At 32.5% G+C, this 22,649-nt stretch overlaps 1 protein-coding gene and 1 long non-coding RNA gene across 2 annotated transcripts; both read right to left on the bottom strand.

The window, feature by feature from the left end:
• Positions 1 to 673: 673 nt before the first annotated feature.
• LOC11415421 (gamma-glutamyl hydrolase 2) lies at positions 674 to 5,426 on the bottom strand. Its single transcript, XM_003596258.4, has 10 exons — positions 4,985 to 5,426; positions 4,425 to 4,511; positions 4,060 to 4,149; positions 3,632 to 3,726; positions 2,746 to 2,806; positions 1,887 to 1,976; positions 1,704 to 1,766; positions 1,459 to 1,547; positions 1,153 to 1,245; positions 674 to 1,067 (listed from the first exon to the last, which is right to left on the bottom strand). The coding sequence occupies exons 1-10, from the start codon at positions 5,306 to 5,308 to the stop codon at positions 1,034 to 1,036; spliced, it is 1,026 nt and encodes a 341-aa protein (XP_003596306.1). The 5' UTR covers positions 5,309 to 5,426; the 3' UTR covers positions 674 to 1,033.
• A 794-nt stretch (positions 5,427 to 6,220) lies between these two features.
• On the bottom strand, positions 6,221 to 7,669 carry LOC11416436 (uncharacterized). Its single transcript, XR_003009382.2, has 3 exons — positions 7,506 to 7,669; positions 6,965 to 7,386; positions 6,221 to 6,493 (listed from the first exon to the last, which is right to left on the bottom strand). It is a non-coding gene; the product is annotated as an uncharacterized lncRNA (long non-coding RNA).
• Between the last annotated feature and the right edge of the window lie 14,980 nt (positions 7,670 to 22,649).

The following is a 22,649-nucleotide window of genomic DNA, read 5'->3' as shown; positions in this document are numbered from 1 at the left end:
ACAAACACTTAATCTAACAACTTAAAATAAGACGATGTTTCAATGCATTCATATGTATGCTCAAATCTGTTATAATACAGTTGGAGTATTATTTGATAAAATACAATAACAAAATCGTCCTTCTCGTAAAATGCTGCAGTTCAGGGGATTGAGCAATCATCCTAAAAAAAGGCATATATTGAAAATGTACAACCTGCCTAAGAAACAAAATGACCAGCATTCAACAAACTCTCATGCACTAAAATGAAATCAAACTCCAGTCCACACTTGATGTGAAGCTTGAGCAGACACCTGAGACCCAATTTTTAAGAGTTGAAAATTTGTTTCAAGAATAAAGAACAAGGCTTGCGCGCATGACATGCTGCTAATTTGCATTGTTTTATTTGATTTAAGTTGTAATAAAATGTGTGGCCAGAGCTTTGTTTATTTAGACCAAACACTGAGGCTAATTTTTTTTCCAGAGAATTTCTTTTTCCATCCTCCGCCTTTTTCGTGTGCCCTCCATTCGAATTATATAATACGAAATACACTTACATATATGCTTTCCAAAATCAAACATCACCTTTCTCACCTTCCACTCCAAACCCCTCAAAAAAAAAAAACACCCTCATTTACAATGTTATACCTTGGCATACATATATAGAAAACAATAATCACATGCTACAAAATAGTCTTCAACACTAAAACAGTCCTAAAAAATACACCATGTTATTAAAAAGTTGCTTAATCCCCTACAAGCTATCTTCAGCCATGCATTAACAGAGGCCAAAAACTAAGCCAATAACAGGATACAAAGGGGTAATGCTGAACCTATATGGTACAATGTTATCATACAACAATTATTGTACAAAATAATGGATACAGACTTGTGTATACAATATTTACCAGTTTTCATGTGTTCGGATGCACGCTCAACAGGAAAACAACAAATTTGAGCTCCGGTTTGATGTGCGTCCAAACTCACTCAACACCAATACAATTATACAATCATATGCCGGATTATCGTGCACAATGATATATTCAGCATTTAGACTTATTCAAATATATAAACTTCATCGAATCCTTTCCTACAAGAAGCACAAACATATACATAAGCCAACTTCACATGCAAAACATAAAAATGGCGAAGTTTCAGAGAAATCTTGGGCTTACCCTGCCTTCCCACAATAAGTGGGTCTGTAATTGTAAATGAGATTGTCTCGCAATTCCTGAGCTACAGGTCTCTTTGAGGATTTCCTCGCTTCACTGGAACCAGATCAGTGAAAGTAGAAAAATGTCAAGTTAGCCATTGATAAGATGAGAAGAAAAACATAGAAAATGGAACTGAATCGTTCACAGCTAGTAAGTGTGTTTCAAAGATAAGCATAAATGGTCAATAATACTTCACATAACTGTAAACAGTAAGCATAAATTTAATAAGAAACAGATGACGATACTATCAAATTCTGGGGTCCTGACCTGACTAAAAAATTTGCTACATACTGAGTTGTCCGAATGGCATCCTCCGTGTGTGGAATACTTGGTGTGCCCCATTCGAAAGCATTTTTCTATTGCATCATTTAACAAGGATGTTACATAGCTATAATAAAGATGAACTAATAGTAGTCCACGACTGTAGTTATGAGCTTGATTAAATGGTATTTGGGAATTGAAATTAACAATACTGCCATCACAGAATCCGCACAGGAAAAACTATTATTCACCTCTGGATGCCATTGGAAGCCAGTCACCGGATAGTTACGTGAACGTACTGTGGAAACATAAACCTAAAACAATTACAATTGGTATTAGATTTTATTCATGAAGGAAGCTCATTAAAGGTTATGATATTAAACAGATTGATTTACGAACTATATCAACTCATATGAGAACATAACATTGAATACCTTGTTATCTTCATCATTGCAAGTTGTCAAGATCTCAAAAAAACTGGCTAATTTTTTATTGCCCAGGAGCTTTGCTGGGGAGATGCCATACTGTCATTACCAAAATTAGATATAAAAACATTGTACTAAATTTCAAACATGTACATATTATAAACTTCATTGAACTTTGTTTTTCAACTAAGATAGAGTCAATAATAAGACATGCCATAAACTACCTATAAAACCTTGTCATGTATTAAATTTAAAAATAAGACTATTTACCCCTAAATCTCTTTCAATAGTTTGGCATATGGTTTTCCTTGGTCTGCCTATACCTCTAACTATTGCACTATTATCTGTATACTAAACCATCTAAGTTGAGACTTTACCATATTGTTCACAATGAAAGCTGCCCCAAATTTCTCTCTAGTGATTGCATTTCCAAGTCTATCTTGTCTTGTATAACAATAATCCATCATAACATTCTCATCGTCCTTGTACATTGACAGTGTAACTAAACTAAGATTATATAATTTTCATGAAGTATATATGGAGGCACCATTTTGGATATGTTCAACAAACACAATCTAAATGTAGACAAATAAACTCATTTCTTCTATAGTCTTTCACATTACCTTTCTAGATACTCTATCATACACCTTTTTCTAAATCACTAAAAACCATGCATATGCCTCCACCCCTTCCATACCCAATATCTCTCCATTAGTCTCCGTACCAAGTGTATAACTTCAATGGTTGATCTACCCAACATAAAACCAAATGGATTATCAACGATATGGATCTAGTAGATGAATACTCCAATTTATGACAATTTATCATTTTGAAGAATAATTTATTGACTAGGTCTATGTATACTCACACGATGATTTTGCATGATAAGACAATCTGTACTCAACTTCTTTAACAAGTCTGGAGGAAACCTGCAGGAAAAGAGAAGTGGTCCATAACTTGAATATTAACTCAGTGACAAAAATGTTAAAGAATGTGTAAATTAAAGACTTTTGAATGATAGAACTTTTTTAGAAAAAAAACCCGCATGTTTTTTTGTATAAACACAGACTTAACAGGTCTGAATGAAATCTTAAAAAAAAACATGTCTAAATGAAATTTACAGGTTTGATTGAGAGAATTTCTTGTATACTGACATTGTTAATCTTCTATCGTATCTCTTATTTATCTTTCTCTAAATATGCTTATATTTTTCATCCATTTTCTTTTTCATCTCTTACTTCATCCATGGCTAAATGAAAGCCATTCCATTTGTCACCGATTATGTCAGGAATCAAGTGTATTTAACTAATATGATGTTTTATAGGAATCATCTTCAAGCTAATGAATTGTTGAGTCTTAATGCTGTGTGTTAGGTTTATGTCAACACAAGAAATTCTCTCTTAGATGAATGCTATGTCATTGATAATAGTGGTATAATAAAGATAACAAAATAAGACCTCTGTATTTTTTTTAAAGTAAAACAAAAGAAGAAATTCATCAAAATGAAGAAATGAAAACTAGAAGGAATTTAGTGGATAGGAGATTATCTGTTGCAAAAGAAGGGTAAATCAAACACCAGAATTGATATAGAGAAAACATCAACAAAAAAAAGTTGGCCAATTCTTTAGCATATCTGTTGAAGGGAAGATTGAGACAACAATTTAAGTTTAAAGTCCACCTTCCAACCTCATTTTATGTCGAATGAGAGATCCAAGTGCAACTTCATAAAAATACTATTTACATAGATTGTTTACCTCTGAAATACAGATCCTTCTATATAGGCATTCTTCACAAATTGAAGGCTACTTGCCTGATTTCTTGCACTAAATTCTTCAAGAATATTATTGTCCTATGATCAAGAAAAAAAAGCCAAACTTGTAAATGTAGAAAGAGAAGGACTGGAATGTGCTGTAAATTGTAACAAGTCTTCAACTTTTCTCAACATTTCAAATCATGAATATTGTTCAACATATGCATAAAATAAATAAACAATACCAATTCGGTATAATAGCTAATTTTTCTACTTTCTCTGTGTTGGTAATTTGAAATCCAAACGAAATTATGAACAGCAACGTTAACAGCACGTGGCAACATGATGAGACATATAAACTGTATCCACTTAGAAGCAAAATGGTGGGTAAAATGTATCTCATACACAAGACTAACTAGAAGGCGAACTCACCTCGCTTATAATCATTGATATAAGTTCAAAGCCTAAACAGGTGGCATATAATGGGAAGTAGTCTCCAGCGTCATTTTTCTCTAAAACTTTCTGCACCAACAAATAATACAACTTATGTGAAAAGAATTTTTCTCTAAAGTAATCCATACATTAACAATGCATTCCTTGATATCTTTGTAACAAACACATCTACCAAAATTACAAGCACTACAAGTCATCGATAATAACTCTTCCACCCTCTATTCATATTTTGTATTCTAGAAGCATCAGTACACCCCCGGTGCAAAAAGAACCTTTGCACTGAGGGGGAGTACTGAGGCTTCTGACAAATGCATGTAATAATATTAACAGTAATAAACAGATACCTTAAATATTCTTCTAACAGTTTCAAAATATAACCCATCTTTAGCCCATCCACCAGTGAAGAGAACCCCATTTACCAATTCGAGCTTCTGCAGTGAGTGCAAAAATGTACTCAATATCATCACAAACATTTCTAAATATAAAAATAATAAAAGTTTACGTCAACACAGAATCTAAAAGAGTTTTTTCTTCCCCACTTTTTGCAGTTCAACACTAAGCAGTACAGACTTACCAGAACATCTATAAGTAAAATTAATTGAAGAATATAACCTGTTTTCTTAAAATTTTATCCTCACAATGTAAACCTCTTCTCATTTCAGATTTATCTACTAGTTGACACCGGGGGGAGAATCGAACCTGAGACTTTGAGGAGAAGCACACTCCAAGGTCTCAAGCCAACACCGGCAACGTTGCTAACAAGTTACCGTTTCATTAATCTTTTGTGCTCAATACAAAGCAGTAATTTTGCTACCTCTCCGAAATTGGAAGCAATCACACACTAAATTGATCGTTATCCTAACAAACTATTTTTGTGAGGGTAAGAGTAAATTGAGAGTGATACCTTGAGAAGTATCTCCTCTGGCTCGGTATAAATGAGGGGAACAACTCTAGCACCGGCAGCTTCAACGAATTTAACATACGAAGCAGCGATGTAAGAAGCGTCAGTAGCATTACTGAGTCGACCGGAGGCGCCGTCGCCGGGATGGCTGACAATTCCGATGACCGGCTGGTAGTAGAGATTAGGGTCCGGCGCGGGACAAGTGACCGGTGATGAGATACGGTGGAGTTGAGTTGGGAGAAGGATTTCGGAGTAGGAGTCAGTGGAGAGAAAGCAACCGAAGAAGATTGTGATGAGGAATAGAAACGAAACGGCGTCGTTTGACATGATGTTGGAGAAGTGAAGAAATGGAAAAGAGGATCAACGCCGATGAAATAAAAATTAGTCCGATGTAATTTTGAGTCAATGATCCTTTTAGGAACCGTAGGTTTCACTTAAATTTTTTCCTTCTTTTGAGTTGAGTTAATGATCATTTTGTATTCCCTATTGTCATTTTTATAAGAGATATTTAGGTAAACAAAATTTGATGTATTTAGTTTAAAGTTTAGATCATATATGTTATTTTTTGTCGAATCAAATGTCTATTATAAATATGATCGGAGGGAGTACACGGTATGCATTTCTTTTGAATATAAAGTAAGGGTATAAATGACAATGCATATTTTATTTGGGTGACACTGAGCTTTGGTGATAATGGTAACTTTATTTCTGCTAACCAATCATTTTTTTCTCACCAAAAATAATTTATTTTCATCATTCTCCTTCCTCAAAGTACACTAATGTCACCAAAACTTAATGTCATCCAAGTATTTTTCATTCTTATATATAATAAACTCAGATATACACCTAAGTAATTGAACTTAAGCAGTCAAAGGACAATTATTTGGGAGAATCGAATTCGATTCTTGAGTGAAATAATTTTTGATTGGACTTTATTTACCTCTCACCTGAACTTTAGATCACCGAAGGCCCTTTCGCCTCAGAACCATAGATAGTATTTTTTTTTTTTTAGGCAAACCTCACTCATTCAACCATTAAGCACAACATTAACAACCGATTGGTCACTTTCAAAAATTACTTAATTCAAAGCTCATGTCTACAACTATCGGAATGACTAATTTGAAGAGCAATATTTTTATTGGTTTCAAGTGTGAATGATTAATCATTTATGAATGTGTAAAATGTTGAATATATACAAATTAGATGACTCGTATACTTAACATCTTAAGGTTTTTGGCTAAGATGATTAGACACTTCCAAACTCTCCAACTAACCCCGCATTCAATCACATGACAAACAAGAGAAAAATACAAGAGAAAAATGCACCGTAACCCAAGTTATCACGAAAACAATACCGTCTCCAAAGACCAAAACAGCCTTTGTTAGTTAAAAGAGCGCAATCCACATTACACTTCGATAAAATAGGAGGAGGTAGAGGCGTGTCTCCATGATATAGGATAAAGCTTGAGTTGAGCAAACCATTGGTAATCACAAACAGCTTCTGTCACAACCCTGCAAATTGCAAAGTACAACATAGCAATGTTCACGGGAGGTAGTATATTATGTTGAGTTCAATTTTACGTAGATATAAGTTATTAGAAGTAAATATATATCAACTCAGAGCTATATAAAATTTTAGACCTAATACTGCCTATAAATTTTCTTATTTCTTTGGTTACAAACTTGAAACATGCCAAAAGAAGAGAAACTATCACTACACCTAATCCCTAACTTTGGTCAAAAATCAGCGGAAGATTTTCCTTTTGATAGCAAATAATACTCCTGAATTTCAGAGACCAACACAAACGCCATAATAATATTTTTTTTATGAAACATAACAATTTATCTTTAAATTACAAGGCATTATTAACTTTTTACATAATCAAATTCAAAATTCAAATGCAATTGAAAGACAATTTTAGAGAATAAATTGCATATTTCTTAACAACTGACATATTCCTTAAATCACCATACAAGACTTACCTAATTTAGGTCACTAAAAACCATCATGAAATGGAACAGATTTGGTGGATGATAGCATAGTAGCATGCCTGAAATTATCAAATTCAAGTTTATAGTCACATGAGAAAGGGTAGTCTGATGATGTTAATTGGTTATGATAGGGATTAATAGCATCTATAGGCTCTTGTTTTGTTGGTACAGAAAGTGGTGATGAAAATGCAGGATATTGTTCTTTGATTTGGAGGTTGTCATTGAAGCTAAGAAACATAGATGAAGTATTATTAGGTTCCAATAATGTGATCTCAGAATTTGATAAAGAGATTTTGCAACTATGATGGCCATAATATATGGTTCTGTATAATGGAGGGTCCTCTTGAATTCTCTGCACATGTTTCATAGCTTCACATTCTTCATCACTTTTGTAACTGCATCTGTAGTAGCTCCTATAATATGAATCACATTGAATTATGATCATTCATCAAGAATAAATAGTGTCATAGAAGAAGGAAAAAAAAGAGAGATTTTGAGTAAGTTATTATAAGTTGAAATTGAATATATATACCTGAGGTATTTTGCATTGATTATCTTCTTTTGTCCATACTTTCTCCATTCATAACCATCTTCAATCAAAATTGAGCTATCCTTCTCCCAAGTAAGTGCTTTTGATCTTATCAAAGTGAAATACTCTACCAGTAAATATCATATTTCTTTGTACAACTAACTCATAATCTGCTGAGTTTAATAAATGTTTTTATGAAATCAATAACATGACATCACAGTTATAATCCAATAGGGATGACAAAGTGAACCGACCCATTCCGTTTAGGCATGCCCCGTTTAAGCCCGTCCAAAAATGGGAAGAGGCGGGCTGAGTCAAGTTAGGTGGCCGAGTCCAATACTTCGACTCAACCTGCCAAAAATGGTGGGCTAAACGAACTGGTCCGGCAGGTAGGACCTGTTTTAGCATCCCTATAATCCAATGATTTTATGATTATGATAAATCTATTTACTAAACCTAGTCAGTTTGCTAATTGGAACATAATGAAATTAATAGACTAAAAAGTTTTGATATCATTCAGTTGGCACTGTAGCAACTATAAAAGGAAATTAGGACTATTGTAAGTTAGAAACAAAAAGGAAATCAAAATCAAAGGGATATAGTTTAATTTAACTAGAACAGTAATTACTTGCAAAAAAAAAAGGAAAAATAGAGAAGTTTACACATGTTCACTCCAGCTAAATATAGTAATCATACCAACAAGATGATGTGACATAAATAGTGATACATTGATTTTTAACAATTTGATCAGAGGTCTAATCTCTTAACAATGTACTTGAAAAAACATCAAGTTGGGAGAAGTCAACTTTTAAATGAGTTCCTCTTAGGTTTTTACTTCGATGAATTACCCTCCACAATTGTGATCAGATAGTACGTTGGTAAAAAAAATTGTAAACTTTCATTAGTCCTAACCTAAACATTTTGTTTCCTTTCTTACATGTTAGGCTATACCGCTAATTGTTAGAGATAGTTTGAGATTTGTTATAATTAGTTAAAATATTATTTAAAATAGTTATAAATTAGTTATGATTAGTTTAAATTTGGTTATAATTAGTTAGCTTAATTAGGATCCCTATATAAAGTGATATACACATTATAATCATGTTTTTTGGTTCTATAAATTTCAATTAATCAACCTTTATCCCAAATTTATCTTAATATGCTTCTCAAAACTAATTGTTGTCCGCATGAATGTGGGTTGGGGTAGTGGATCAGAAGTTATATGACTATCAGTGTAATCATGTCAGGATGGGGGTGTGAATAGTATTGATGAATCCCAAATCAATATGGATGGATCCAATAATAAGTGAAGCAAAATTTGGAGGAAGTGGTTCTAAGTTCCAACAATTGCTCTTTATGCACCTCAAATTCGTTATTTTCAACAAAGCGAACAATTTTAAAGTGCTTAAAGAGCAATTGTCCTAAGTTCCAACCCTTGTTGTAGAGCTGAAACACTTAGAGAATAAGAATTCAACAAAAGTTGTTAGATATACACACACATTTCCACTACTTGAAAGAGAAAGATAGTAAAGGAAGACTAGGGTTGGAGCACTCCAAAAGTGAAAATCAAGTGGTAGACATTCTAAGTAAGGAATTAAAGAAAGAGATGAACCTAGTGTTTTGGGTCGACCTAATCTGAATTACGGAGGATTATTGAATTAATTAATTCAGTTAGGATACTTAGCTGTTTTGTAACTGTTTTTGTAACAAACTAAATGTGTAGCCAATGTTTGTATAAATAGCTTGCCAAACAAGCAAGTGTTTATGTGTGTGCATTCAAAACAAAATTTCTCACTTACAATTTGGGCTAATTCTTTTGTGGTTTTATAGTGTTATCCCTCCTTAACCCGGATTACCAACTCCTTATGCCTAGAAGCAAATTGTATCACTTCTTTATCCTCTCTTATTATCTTTTCATATACTAAATTATCTTCATCTTGATGTTTTTGGGAGATGAGTTTTGATAAAACATATGTCGGTAGAGTTCAATGTAAGGTAGCTTGGGTGCTACGAATAGCAAAATAAGTACAAGATTTTATAATTTTTTCCACTTTATAAGACATGTCTTTTTTTACCCTCAAAAGTATGCATTTTATGCAATTGTATATATCCATTTTATTAGACATTTCTTCCTATGACACTCACCTCCAACTTCATTAGATCATCACTGATTGATGATGCTCTAATTATGATATTGATAGAGGTAAAGACTATTTATTAATCTATTTATCTCACTAATATAAGTCATTTTTAAAAAAAAAAATATGTATCATATTTTATATGTCATTTTACAATATCAATTAAGTATTAATTTTTTTTTCTATTATACTCTTTACCATTTTCTTACTCTATATTTTTTCAAGTCTTGAAATTTTGTTCACGAGTTGTTAGGCTTGTGGTAACAGATTAATATGTGATTTCATAGGTTCCTTAGGATGTGTTCTTTAAATGTTGTTTTGATGATTTTCAAACATATGCATTAGAATGTTTAATTGTATAGCTTTAGTGGTTTGTTCATACATATAATTTTCTCAAGATTCACAAAAGTTTGAATGCCCGTTAAAATTGGTTAAAATCATCCATAAGGATAAATGTATATTAGGGTTGCACTTAGAATCCTAAGCATATTTTGAAAATGTTTTTGTTGCATTTTAAAGTGTTGGAGAGTCGATTAATGAAAAACATTGAACCAGTTTATGTGTGATCTAATAATTAATTCAAGCTACGAAAACCATGAATCGATTCATGATCTACTCAAAAAACAACTCTTCTTTGAATCGATTCATATAAAATAAATGAATTTGTTCATGCATAAATCTAAAAAACATGAACCAATTCATGCTGTGGAAGGAAATTACTTCTCAGATTTATTGAAACTAGATGAATCTATTCATGCTTAAGTAAGAATTAGTTCATGCGAACCCTCTGTCATATTTTCTGTGTTTTTACATAAAACCTATATCATATAAATAACATTCATTTAGGGATTTTAATTCATTCACATTCTAAAAATCATCAAGATCAAAAAATTTCTCCCACTCCAATTTTCTTATTAGTGCGTTATCGAGAGAAAAAAAGTGAGGGATCCTTTCTAAATGTGTTCTTGAGAGAAAAGTGATGAATCTTTTCTCTTTTATTGCGACAAATCCTTAGATTATTAATTGAATTTTTATCGAAGAAGGTATTCTTGAAATATTTCCTCCTCTATAAGGATTTTGTATATTCAAATTCAATTTTAGTGAAAGAAAATCTCTCTTTTTTTTTTTCATTATGGTTGGATGTAAGTCACTAGAGAGGATATGGGTGATTGAACCAATATAAATTACATTGTCATCTTTTTACCCTTATTTCTTTTGATTTTTGTAATTTAGTTTCGATTGACATTGTTTTGAATTTCATGATAAATTGTTAGGCTCCAAAGATGTTTCCTATAGGGACAGCCTAATAGGGCGAACAAAATCCCTCGGGTCTGGTGGTTGGATGTTTGCATGCCTAAGTCTACGGGAGATCTAGGAGTGATTTACTTGCATCAAATCAACCTGAATCTTCTAGGAAATGGCATTTGAGACTCTTCATAGGTGGAACATGCCATTGGAGGGATATCCTTTGTGTGAGTTACGATTCTAGTTAGGTGCTTTCCACTAGGGTGGGAGAGGAGGTACTCTAAGATATGCCTCCCCCAGGTGGAAGGAGGTTTCGTTACTTAGTGAGAATGTGAATTCCACCTCAAATTGGTTCATATAGGGTGTGGTTGGTATCACTACATCCTTTAGGGAAGTGTTTAGGTGGCCCAAACCTCCTTTAGGACGATGTTTTCTAGACACTATCATCTTTCAACCCAACAAACTTTCTTGGTGGAAAACATGGGTTCGTGTGAAGAAGATGAGTGGGCGTGGGATTTGAGGTGGATGCGAGGCTTGTTTTTTGGAAACATGATTTAGTGGCACAAGTATTGGCAGTGTTGGAGGGGTGTCCGCTCTTGGAGGAGGAAAATTCTTGGTCATAGAGTCTTAATCTAGAGGGGATGTTCTCAATGAACTATGCATATAAATCACTCTCTTGGGTGGCTTTGTGAGAGGAAACCCCTCGGTTGTAAAGGTCCACGTTCTCTGTAGGGTCTAGAAGGGGTGGAGGCCTTTTAAGGTTCAGGATTTTCTTGACAACTTTCCAAGACTGGGTTCATACTCCCCAAAATATTTTTAGGCGAAGAGTGATTGTTGACCTAGCTGGTACATCATGTGCTTTATATGGTGAGGTCATTGAGTTTGTTAGTCATATTTTTGCCACTTGTGTTGTTTCTTTTATGGTGTGGTATAAAGTCTTTATGTGGTTATGTCGGTTGGTGGTTCTTCAACGGGATCTGGTATGTTCAACTGAGGGTTATCGGGTTTTAGCCGGTAGAGAAAAGATTAGGCGAGATTTTTTTGTTGGTCTGATATATGGTTGTGTGGTCCATCCCGAAGGCTTGCAATGATCTCGTTTTTTCAGGTTAGATAGTAGACGTTAATAAACTGGTTGACAAAATCCATTTCACCTCTTGGCACAAGTTCTCTCGAGCACCCTAGTTATCCCTACTCTCATTATGAGTGGGTGGTAGACCCAAATTTATGTAGGTGTCAGATAGTCTCGTTGTGTAGCTGGCATGATTGGATGCTTTTGAGCGGGGCTTGGACTCATTCCCGGTTTTCTGTGATGCTTTTCTTTGGTGAATTAGGCTCGGCTCACCATCTCCGTAAGTTTCGTCCTTTAGGTGTTTTGTTCATTGGTGGTTCTCCCATGGAGGTTCTTATCTAGTGTTGCTTTTTTATATGTGTATCTCTTCTTTATATGTAGATCTTTTTGCCATTAAAAAAATAAAGTTTTTTCATTGATTAGTTTTTGAGACTGTCAAATTGATTAAAGATTGATTGAACAATAGTTTATCTTTCTTTTCTTAATTTGACATAATGTTAATTCAAATTGTGTCAATCTATTTAATAGTAAAAAGTGATTTTTCTCGAATCAATGGAAAATTCTTCATAGAAAGTTGACAATAATGCGATTTATTTACAAGTCTCATATGACTCTATTCAAACTCTCTTGTAGAGTCCTTTTAGGCCGTTAGAATAACATGATAATGTAACCTCAAGGGACAGAGTTCAAAATGAAATAATTTCCTTCCTCAATTTTAAATATTAAAATATGCTTGTAATTTCTCTTTGACATACCATTGATAAAGAAAATAATAATTTCTCTTTTTCTTACAATTAAAATCAACTATGTTTAGCATAGTCGTTTACTAAAGTGACATGATATTTTGGAAGAATAAAGTTTGGTGGACACCCCTAATAGGCCTATATACATTTTAAGAGAGAAAGAGATAAAAAAGAGTTAAGTGATATATGATAGATTCATGATGTGACATGATGAGAGACAAAGAAATAAAACGAGGTGTTGAATGAATGTTTGAGAAATTTGATGATCTAAATATTATTGTTGAATTTGGAAAGGAGAAACACGTTACACATATTTAGAGGAGAAATGTTATGTTGACAACATTTTCGGTCTCCAACATTTTTTAATCGGTTGTTTCTCTTCATAATCACAACAATAATGATAAATGATGTATTTTTATGTTATCAAATAATTGTTGATTTTTTAGATGTTCAAATAACACAATTCGGTTGTACATATGTTCATTTGGTAAGGGTAGTCCTAGCTCTGGCTCATATTTTTGAGGTGTGATAAGTGTCTTTTTGGGTACAAAGGTGTGGTCTTTTTTATTTTTGTATTAGGTTTGAAGTATCTTTATACTCCTATGCAAACCATTTTATATGTTCTCGTGAACTTAGCTCAGTTGACATGGACATTGCATAAATTAATTTAAACTTTCATGGTTCTTCTCTATTACTAAAATTTGCATCTTTATATTTCATAATATGTGTTATATACTATTTAATATGATAACAAAATTAATAATTATAAAACATGACTTTCTACGAAGGCATGCACATATGACTTGTAAATCTTACTTTCTTTTGTAGCACCCTCTTTGAGTTTTAAAACTCTTGCAAGCTTTATCTGTATCTTCATCTTTTGGGCAATTTGCTGGTGACAAATCTATGATAGTAACAGGCAAAACCTCCTCATCACTAAACACATCATCATTAGTGTTCAAAAGAAAAATAGTATTTGTGAATGATCTAAGTACCTTCTTAGCAAGATCTTGAGCAAAGGGTATTATTAACCCTTCTAAATCTCCATGAATATTCACTCTATGAACATTAATTACTTCAAGTAATTGCTTTGCTGTGTCACGCCCTCTAATTAGCTCTTGTTCCATTTCCTTTCTACAATTTGAAGGATCTTGATTCTCCATTATTATGAAGTTTTGTAACCTTGGTGTAAAGGGGTAGAGAGAAGGAGAGACTCAGTTTTTTTGGTTGAAAATGGTATTCACCAACAACCAACATAAAAAATTGTTGCCTAAAGTAGAGACAAAATTTCCAAATAATTAGGGCTAGTTTAGGAATCAACTAGATAAATGAATACCACAAGATTAAAAAAAAAAAAATTATAGTACTTCCTTAATAAAAACTTAGTTCTTCCCCTCACAAAAAAAAAAAAAAAAAAAAAACCTTAGTTATTTTGTTCACAAGATATAAAAACTTATAGTTCTGAACTTTAACAAATGTAGATACGGATGAAGAAAGTTTAGAAAATGAATATTATCTACATCTTGACAAAATTAAAATATGGGGGTTACTGACAATAAATATTTTTATGTTTAATTTTAAAAAATACAAGTGATGATTCACAATAATTTTATTTTTTGACAGGTATTATTATTTATTTAAAAACAAGAAAGACGCATTAAAAAAATAGTAACTAAGATCCAGTCAAAACATAACAAAAACTAATGTAATGAATTACCTATGTATTTAGTATTACCTTTGATTCACGTTGAAGGAGAGACATCGCTGTTGGACGTGAACGAGAGAGAAAAAACTTATGCTGGGTTTAGAGAAAAGACTGAACTCCTCCATTGTTTATGATTCCTTTTCGTACTTTACGTTCCTCTGTTAGAAATAATGCCTATGCCACCTTTTTTTTTTTTTTTGGTAGATAGACGAGACGGCAAAGTCATCATAAACTCACACATATAAAGTGGGGTAATCGGGGTTCGAATCCCGGTTATGACGTCCGGTCTAATAAATTCGACATTTTTGTCAGTAGTTAAGACTTATGAGACTGCGCTATGCCACCTTTATCACTTGCAATTAGCAAATAGTAATCCAAGTATTTGGCATTTTAAATCCACAGTCAAAAAATTTATTAATTAACTATTATAAAAAAAAAAATTAACTTGTATCCAAGAGCACATGGATGAGATGATAAATGATCTATTTCAGTTTAACTAGAAGTCATGAATTCGAATGCTTTGTCACTCATTATCCTCCTATTAGACTTACAAGATTAAGTTTTGCAGTTGCATGTAGATGATAACCGATTAAAAAAAACTTGTTAAGAAGTAATTAAAATTGTTTACACCAAGTACATAAGCTTGTACAATTAAAAATTTACTAAAACCGACCACATTAATCTTTGAAGTGTGAAACATCATCGCTGGAGCAAATATTGTATCTACAAGGCCAAAACTATAGTGTTTAGACACACACATAATCTTTACGCAAAAATGATACATAAATTTTATTTTATTATTAAGAAAACATCTCTTTATTTGTATGATTAACATTGTATATTTGAATGTGGCCATATGTGACTCCTCTAATCTTATAATATATAAAAAATGAACATATTTAAAGATTATAGTGACAACATCTAAGATATATTTTAATCAAAATATATCCAAAGATTAAAATACTTCCTTTCGTCTCAAATATAAAGAAAATTGTTGAATTTTTATTTGATTTAAAATTTATACTAAATATATCAATTTGATTTAAATAATTTATGTTTATATTTAAAATTCTTGGAGGGTTTTGGTTTATATCCATCCTCAGCTCCCAATAATTTTAGCTCAAAAAAATAAAATTTGAAATGAATTTATTTATTTTTTGACAAGAATTGAATAATTGTTTACTCTAAAATTCTTGAATTTTTTTTTTGTTTACTAATAAAATTAACTAGAAGACACGGGCAACTGCTAAAACTAACTTTTGGACGCTCCAAGGTGTCGTGTGCAAGACACGACCAATAAATGCAAAGGAATATGCTGTTGAGTGATGTCACCAATATTACGTAAGTATTATACTGTCACCAACCTTAAAACAGGAATTAACAATTGGAATAATTCAAGTGATAAGATAGGGATCATAGGATAGGGATAGCCAGACAAAGTTCCTCACTAGTTGCACTTGTCTAGTTGTCTCATTATACACTAGTAGTTCTTGTGAGCTGGTCGCATTCGTGGGGCAAAATCGAAATTGTTTGTGTTCCAAACATAGTTTTTTTTTTAGTTTTAAAAATCAGATTAGACCGAGTTGAACTGGGAATTTTTTTTTTCTGACCCCTTTATCAAAAAAAAATTCATGTCCAACCCTCTATGAATATTATTCACCAAAATGATCTACTTTTTTTTCTTTTGTCTTTTTCCCCATTCCCGCCATTTGAAACGGCGGGAATGAACCGCCGCTTTGACACATGTCAAATCCTGATTGGCTGGCTGTTTTTTTTTAAAAAAAAAAATCATTACCGCCATTTCAAATGGCGGGACTGAATTTTTTTTTCTTTCGTTTTTTGTTTTTTTGGGCAACATTTGTTTATTTAAAACACAAATAATAATGATAAATAAAAACATATTAATTTATTTGAACACATAATACATAAAGTTATTAACTACTAGTTATTTATACTCGGACAATTTCTTCTAATATGATCGGTATGCCGACACAACCCACACTGTCTCGGTGTCGGAGTCCTCTCTACCACCTCCTCGTCCATTTCAGTCCTTATGCGGGTACTATTGGGTCGACCTTTCTTTAGTCTTCGCATGTTTGGATTATGGCAAAGCACGGGACCGTCATATGGGAGTCAATAACTCTTGTCTTGGACTACTTTGAAGGCTGTGTTGTAGATGGAGTAAACACTCTCGTTTTTTAACACAGCTGGAATAAGGGTTGTGTAGTCATGGCGAAATGAAGAACACGCGGCTATGACATGGGAACAAGGCAAATGTAAAGCTTGAAATTTCCCACAATCACACCACCCCGCTCGTAGGTCCACCTTGAAAGTTCCCATTGGCCTTCCCTCCCTGTAGTTGACGGTCTCATGGACTGAGAAGGTATACCTTTCTCGGTCAAACTGTTCGACATGATGGGTGTTGGACTTAACAATGTCATCCTTAATCGCATTTTGGCAATATTCACTAAACAAATCTCCGGAACCTACCCTTGCAAACGCTTTTTGAGCCCTATCAGCAAAGAGACATGCCAGCCTATAGTAGGTTGATTGAACTATAGGTGTAACAGGTAGGTTGCGTGTTCCCTTAATCAAAGAGTTTCACGACTCAACGACGTTGCTTGTCATGTGGAACCAACGTCAAGTCCAAAACTGGAACCAACGTCATCAATTAGCATTTCACGGTGTTCGGTACAACCATGAGGTTTATCCAAATCGTCAATATTTTGCATGGTATTGGGAATTTTTCGGAGATCATCTATGGCTTTCTAGAGAAGTATTATTGTCAAACCCAAGGCAAGCATGTGCAAGAATTTTAGTAGGATTGTCGCGTGACTATCCTGCAGTGCCAGAAACTTATACGGTGCCAGATGAAAATATATGATCAAATACACCTCCACCCTATAACAAATTCATGACACCTCCACCCACTAACTTTGACCAAAGCTTTAACCCATCCACCAACTACAACTACAACCAAACTTACCAATCACCGCCACAACCCACAAACCAAATCCTACATAATACCCCAATCCCATATCCAACCTATTCTCAACAAAGTCATCATGGAGAAAGCTCCCGAACATCAAACTATCCATTTGATGACTTCAATCCAACTCAGTACACCACACAAACCAGTTACCCAGACCAATCACAATGCTCCTCGTTCAACCTACCAACCCCTCCACACATTGTAAACTATCCCCAAACAAGTTACGCACCTCAATGGCCAAATTCACAAACTAATACCATAGAAAGTCTAGCAGCATGGTTTAATGACGATGACTTCGTTAATGAAATCTGGACCAACTCAGCTTCACAAGTGCAAAATGAAGTCACTATGGAAACTAATGATGGTGTTGAAATTCCTGACGAGGATATGGAACAGGAAGAGCACGAGGAAGAGCAAGAGCAAAACCAACGACCCGTACGAAATAAAAAAGATAAATTATGTGTTACGGGAGGTCATAGTTTACATTGGCGTAAATGGTTTCCGCAGAGAAAGTAGTTTTTGTTTTTATTTCTTATGAATAAAATAATTAGTGTTTTAAAATTAAATATATCATCATTATAATTACTATGTTTTTATTTATTATTATTTATGTTTTTAATGTATATATGTTGCCCAAAGAAAAAAAAAAATCAGTCCCGCCATTTGAGAATTGTGGGGAGGATGGTTCGAGTTAACCTATTTGATCGTTGTTCTCTAAAGTTGTTGTGAGTTGAGCCCGTTTGTTAGGGTTTTTTTAAGAAAAAAAATTATTTATTTTAAAAAATAATCACTTTTAAGAGTTTTGCATCTGTTTGTTACAACCTTTTAAAAAAATTAGAATCTAAACACAGCTTCAAATGAGAAGCTTCTCAAAAAATAGGTTTTTTTTAGAGGAGAAAATATGGTTTAAAAGATTGAACTAATTCTGTAAAAAAAAAAAAAAAATTCGCTTTTATATAGCTGAATCAAAACAAACTAAATTATTTGTTTAAAAAAAGTGATTTTTATCACGGTAAACAAACGCAAAATAGATTCTGATTTTTCATAAAATCTCTAAAATATAATCTCTAAATTATTTTATGTCGAAATCACTTTTATTTTAATCCTTAACAAACGGACCCTTAGTGCAACACGGCGAAAATCGGTGACTCGATGGTTTTGCTAAATTGGATCGGTTCAATACCTAACAATCTTTATTTTATTTTTTTCTAAAAAAATTTGGAAAAGGAAAACCAAAAAATGAAAGGAAGCAAAAAAAAGAAAGAAAAAGGAATGAGTATGTTCATTCTTGTTTCATTATTGCTTCGTTTCGATAGTTATAATATCCGCTTGAGCAAAAACGTTTCTGTTTTTTCTAGTTCAAATGTGTTTAGAGTCTTTGAGAGACAGAGAGTCAGAAATGAGATGTAGAGCAAGAGTCAGAAATGAGATGTAGAGCAAGAGTCTTTTGAAAAATGTTAGCTCAATAATAAATTTCCAACTGAGAGTGGTATGATAGTTTATATTGGAAGACAATTTCTTTTCTCATCATACTCTCTTCTCACGCACCCTACTATATTCTGAAAATACGCTCGTTCGGATTTTATAATTTGAACTTCTTTTTGAAGGTATTCAAAATATATAATCTGAAACATATACAAATTCAGAAGGAAAAAAAACACAAAACTTTGCTTTGATTTATCCAAAAACTGTAAATATACAGTTCGGAAAATACAATCTAAAATCTCTAACAGGTAGCATGGTCATCCCTCCGTCTATGGCGATAGATCATCCTCATCAAATTTCATGCAGGATCTCCTCCAGACTCAGCCAAACCGGACTGCCCATTTCCACCTTACCACCATCTATGATCCCTCGACAAGAATCACCTCAAGGGCCTCCTGCTCAGGTGGTCTCGGAGCCTGTATATTCTCTAGTGCAAGTATGACCTATGATGGGAAATGATGTAATACCATCTAATGTATCTAGTTGATGTCTCTAGACTAGTCGTGAAATGTGGGAGTTTCAGATTTATGGCCTAATATAGATAGGATAGTGAAATATAAAAAATTCATATGAATTTAATATGAATCTCTTACCTATCTAGTGAATTTAAGAATCTTTTGTTAAAATAGTGAAATATAAAAATTCATAAAAATAGTGAAAGATAGTGAAAAATTCATCTCCCGTTGTTAAAATAGTGAATTTAATATAAATTTTTATATTTCATTATCTTCAAATATTAGGCTATCAACTAGATAAGATGAATTTAATATGAATCTCTCACCTATCTTCAAATTAGAAACCTATCTATATTTTCTCAATATTTATTCGAACATTTTTTGAAGATTTTCAGATTATAATCTGAAACGTATCTATATTAGGCAAAATTAGAAACTTTCCCTTTAAAATGTCTCTAAACTGTCAAAAATATAAAAATTCATATTAAATTCATCTTTTGTTAAAAAATTCTATTTTTTTGAAAGATGCTTAAAATATTATGAATTTTTCTACAAAATTTTATTCAAAAAAAAGAATTATACATATGAGTTTACTTTAAAGGAGGGATCAAAAGTGAAGATGAAAATTTTTTAAGAAACTAAAAGTTGAAGAATTTTTTTAGAAGAACTAAAACGAAAAGTTGACATTTATAGAGACCAAAAATATATTTAACCAAAAATTAAATAAACCGGAGAATAAATCATAATTGTTAGTATAATAACAACGGCAGAATAATTATGTATGCAAATATTTACAAGACATACACTATTTTCAAATACACAACAATCCATCTTCAAAGCAAATACCTAAATACATTTTACAACACTCTAAAACAAAGAGAAAAAATAATCATACACAAACTTTTCGAATGATGATGCATCTTATAACGAAGAACTAACATCTATACATATGTAGTCTAAATCTCCCTCATCATCTACAATTCTAGACAATATAAAACTGAAACTTTTCAACGAAGAACTAACTCTGTATGTCAAGTGTTACCAAAGTTTTTCAATGTACACAAACACAACGAAAATCAAAGATTACGGCCTAGTGAAACTAACTGGCTCCTACAAACTCCACGTTACTTTAGTAGTCAAAATATGTTATTTATGTAATTAGTACTAATGGTATGGTCATCTGGATATAAACTATGCCAACCGAACAACAAATGATAATGATAAGAATGGCATTACTATGTATAATCTAGAATAATTAATAATGAAAAGCTAAGAATCAGTTACTATAGTCTGGATTTGTCCCTGCATGTATCGATGTATAAACATATATCCCAAATTACCCTTAAGTAGATTAAGTAAATAAATAAAACACGTGGGCGGCTTCAATACAATCTAGCATAGTAGCATGAATCAAAGGGTATAAGTGTCTTCTTCAAATAATTGTTATATTGTGTTATCAGCAGCATGATGTAAGCATAATGAGCTCACCCTCCTACAATCCTATTTTAAAAACATAGTGCTTAATTATTTTCCCAAGCTTTTCACGGTCAATTAAAATAGGAAATGTCAAAACACATTTTTCAACCTACTTTTGATCGACACACTTACTTTTACCGGTTACATTTTCATTTTTTGTTGTTGTTCGTATCAGAGATGACAACATGTATCAATGGATACACATGATATGATATTAATCCTTATTTCACTAGATAAATATAATACTTGTGCCCGTTATGTATCTGTGTGTATCCACAATACCGATGTTGAGGTATCCATGAGCCGATTGAACAATCGATGATACTAAGAAAGTCCAATACGGTTTGAAGGCGAGGAACATACTCATCTTTGTCTTAGGCGTACATAAATATCACTTGAGCTAAAACAACGTGGAACACTTTGAAAATTCTCCATGAGGGTACCGAAGATATCAAGCAATCAAAGATTAACACACCTACTCAACACTATGAGTAAGTGTGTTAATCTCTTTCATATGGTGAACTCTTTCACATGAAAGAAGGTGAAAACATCTTTTCTATGCAAATGAAGTTCACCATTTTTACACATACATCAAATCACTCTAAGTTATTTAAATAACTTAAATGACATTTGGTGTAATTTAACCTAAATTAAATCCTTAATTATATAGTAGCAGTCAAGCACATACTCGAACATAAACAACTGAGACGACACTATAATATGGACACGCCGACACTTATAATGTAAAAATCACATGACACCGACACTGCTACATATGTATTTACTTTGATTCTCAAATAGTATTGAATAAAATTTTGATATTATTTATAAAAGGTATAAATTGAGAATCAAGATATATACATACATTGAGTAATTTATTTTATTAAAAAAAATATTAAAACAAGACACAATAGTATTTGAACTTTATTTATCGATATATTATTGAAAAAACAATAAATATTGTAATCAAATTTAATTCTTTTGACACATCCTTGACCTTTGTAGATTTGTTTGAGATGTAGCCAAGGAGAGTATAAGATGTATCAAAGCAAAGAGAGAAATAAAAATTGGGGCACTTGTTTGAGTTTGTCCAACAAATGTTGTTTAAGTATCATACAGATTTTGAACACCGTTCTAAAGAGTGTTGAAGTATAGATAAAAAACAATCTTCTTGGGACACTTGTATGTGATTCCTAACACATGTCATACAAATATCATATGAGTGTCGGACACCGTAACATGTCTAATCTTAAAGGGGTTTGTGTTTCATAGTATAATATTTGTGTTGAGAAATTTTGATTGAGAAATTTCTTACTAACCATCAATTATTTTAGAAAAATGTTAACAAATACTCTTAAATCACTTAATAAAAAGTTTAAAATAGAAATTTTTTCATAAAATTTGTACATTCAACATATCGAAACATCAAAAAATTACTTTTTCTATATAAAATTTATCAATTGTTTTCATTTGTGAATCCTTAACAAGTGTCCTTATGGCATTTGTTAGCAAGAATCATTATTTTATGGAAAATGTTAACTTGTGTCATTAAAGTACAAGTTAATTAAACAAATATATAAATAGTTTATTGGAATGTGTGCATTATATTTAATTTTAACTTTTGAATGAATTGAATGCACAATATTTTAAAGAATATTTTTTCTTTTAAATTTCTTAACATGTGTCCTTAAGGCACAAGTTAACACTACCCTTGATTTATATTGAAATTTTCACACAACGTGTGTTCTTCACGCACCAGTTTGGCTTGTATGAATTAAACTAGATCAAGGAACTTTTGTCTATATATTTTTATATATTTCCAAGTGGGAAAGTACCAAG

The sequence above is a fragment of the Medicago truncatula genome, chromosome 2, assembly GCF_003473485.1.
Source record: "Medicago truncatula cultivar Jemalong A17 chromosome 2, MtrunA17r5.0-ANR, whole genome shotgun sequence".
In the NCBI taxonomy this organism is placed as follows: Eukaryota; Viridiplantae; Streptophyta; class Magnoliopsida; order Fabales; family Fabaceae; genus Medicago; species Medicago truncatula.
This window is presented reverse-complemented; position numbering and strand designations above follow the sequence as displayed.

Coding starts and splice junctions, on each gene's coding strand:
- LOC11415421 (XM_003596258.4), bottom strand. CDS start 5,308: ATGTCAAACGACGCCGTTTCGTTTCTATTCCTCATCACAATCTTCTTC. Junction 4,150..4,424: donor CTGTTAGAAGAATATTTAAG/GTATCTGTTTAT, acceptor TTGTTGGTGCAG/AAAGTTTTAGAGAAAAATGA. Junction 1,977..2,745: donor TTATCATGCAAAATCATCGT/GTGAGTATACAT, acceptor TGGTAATGACAG/TATGGCATCTCCCCAGCAAA.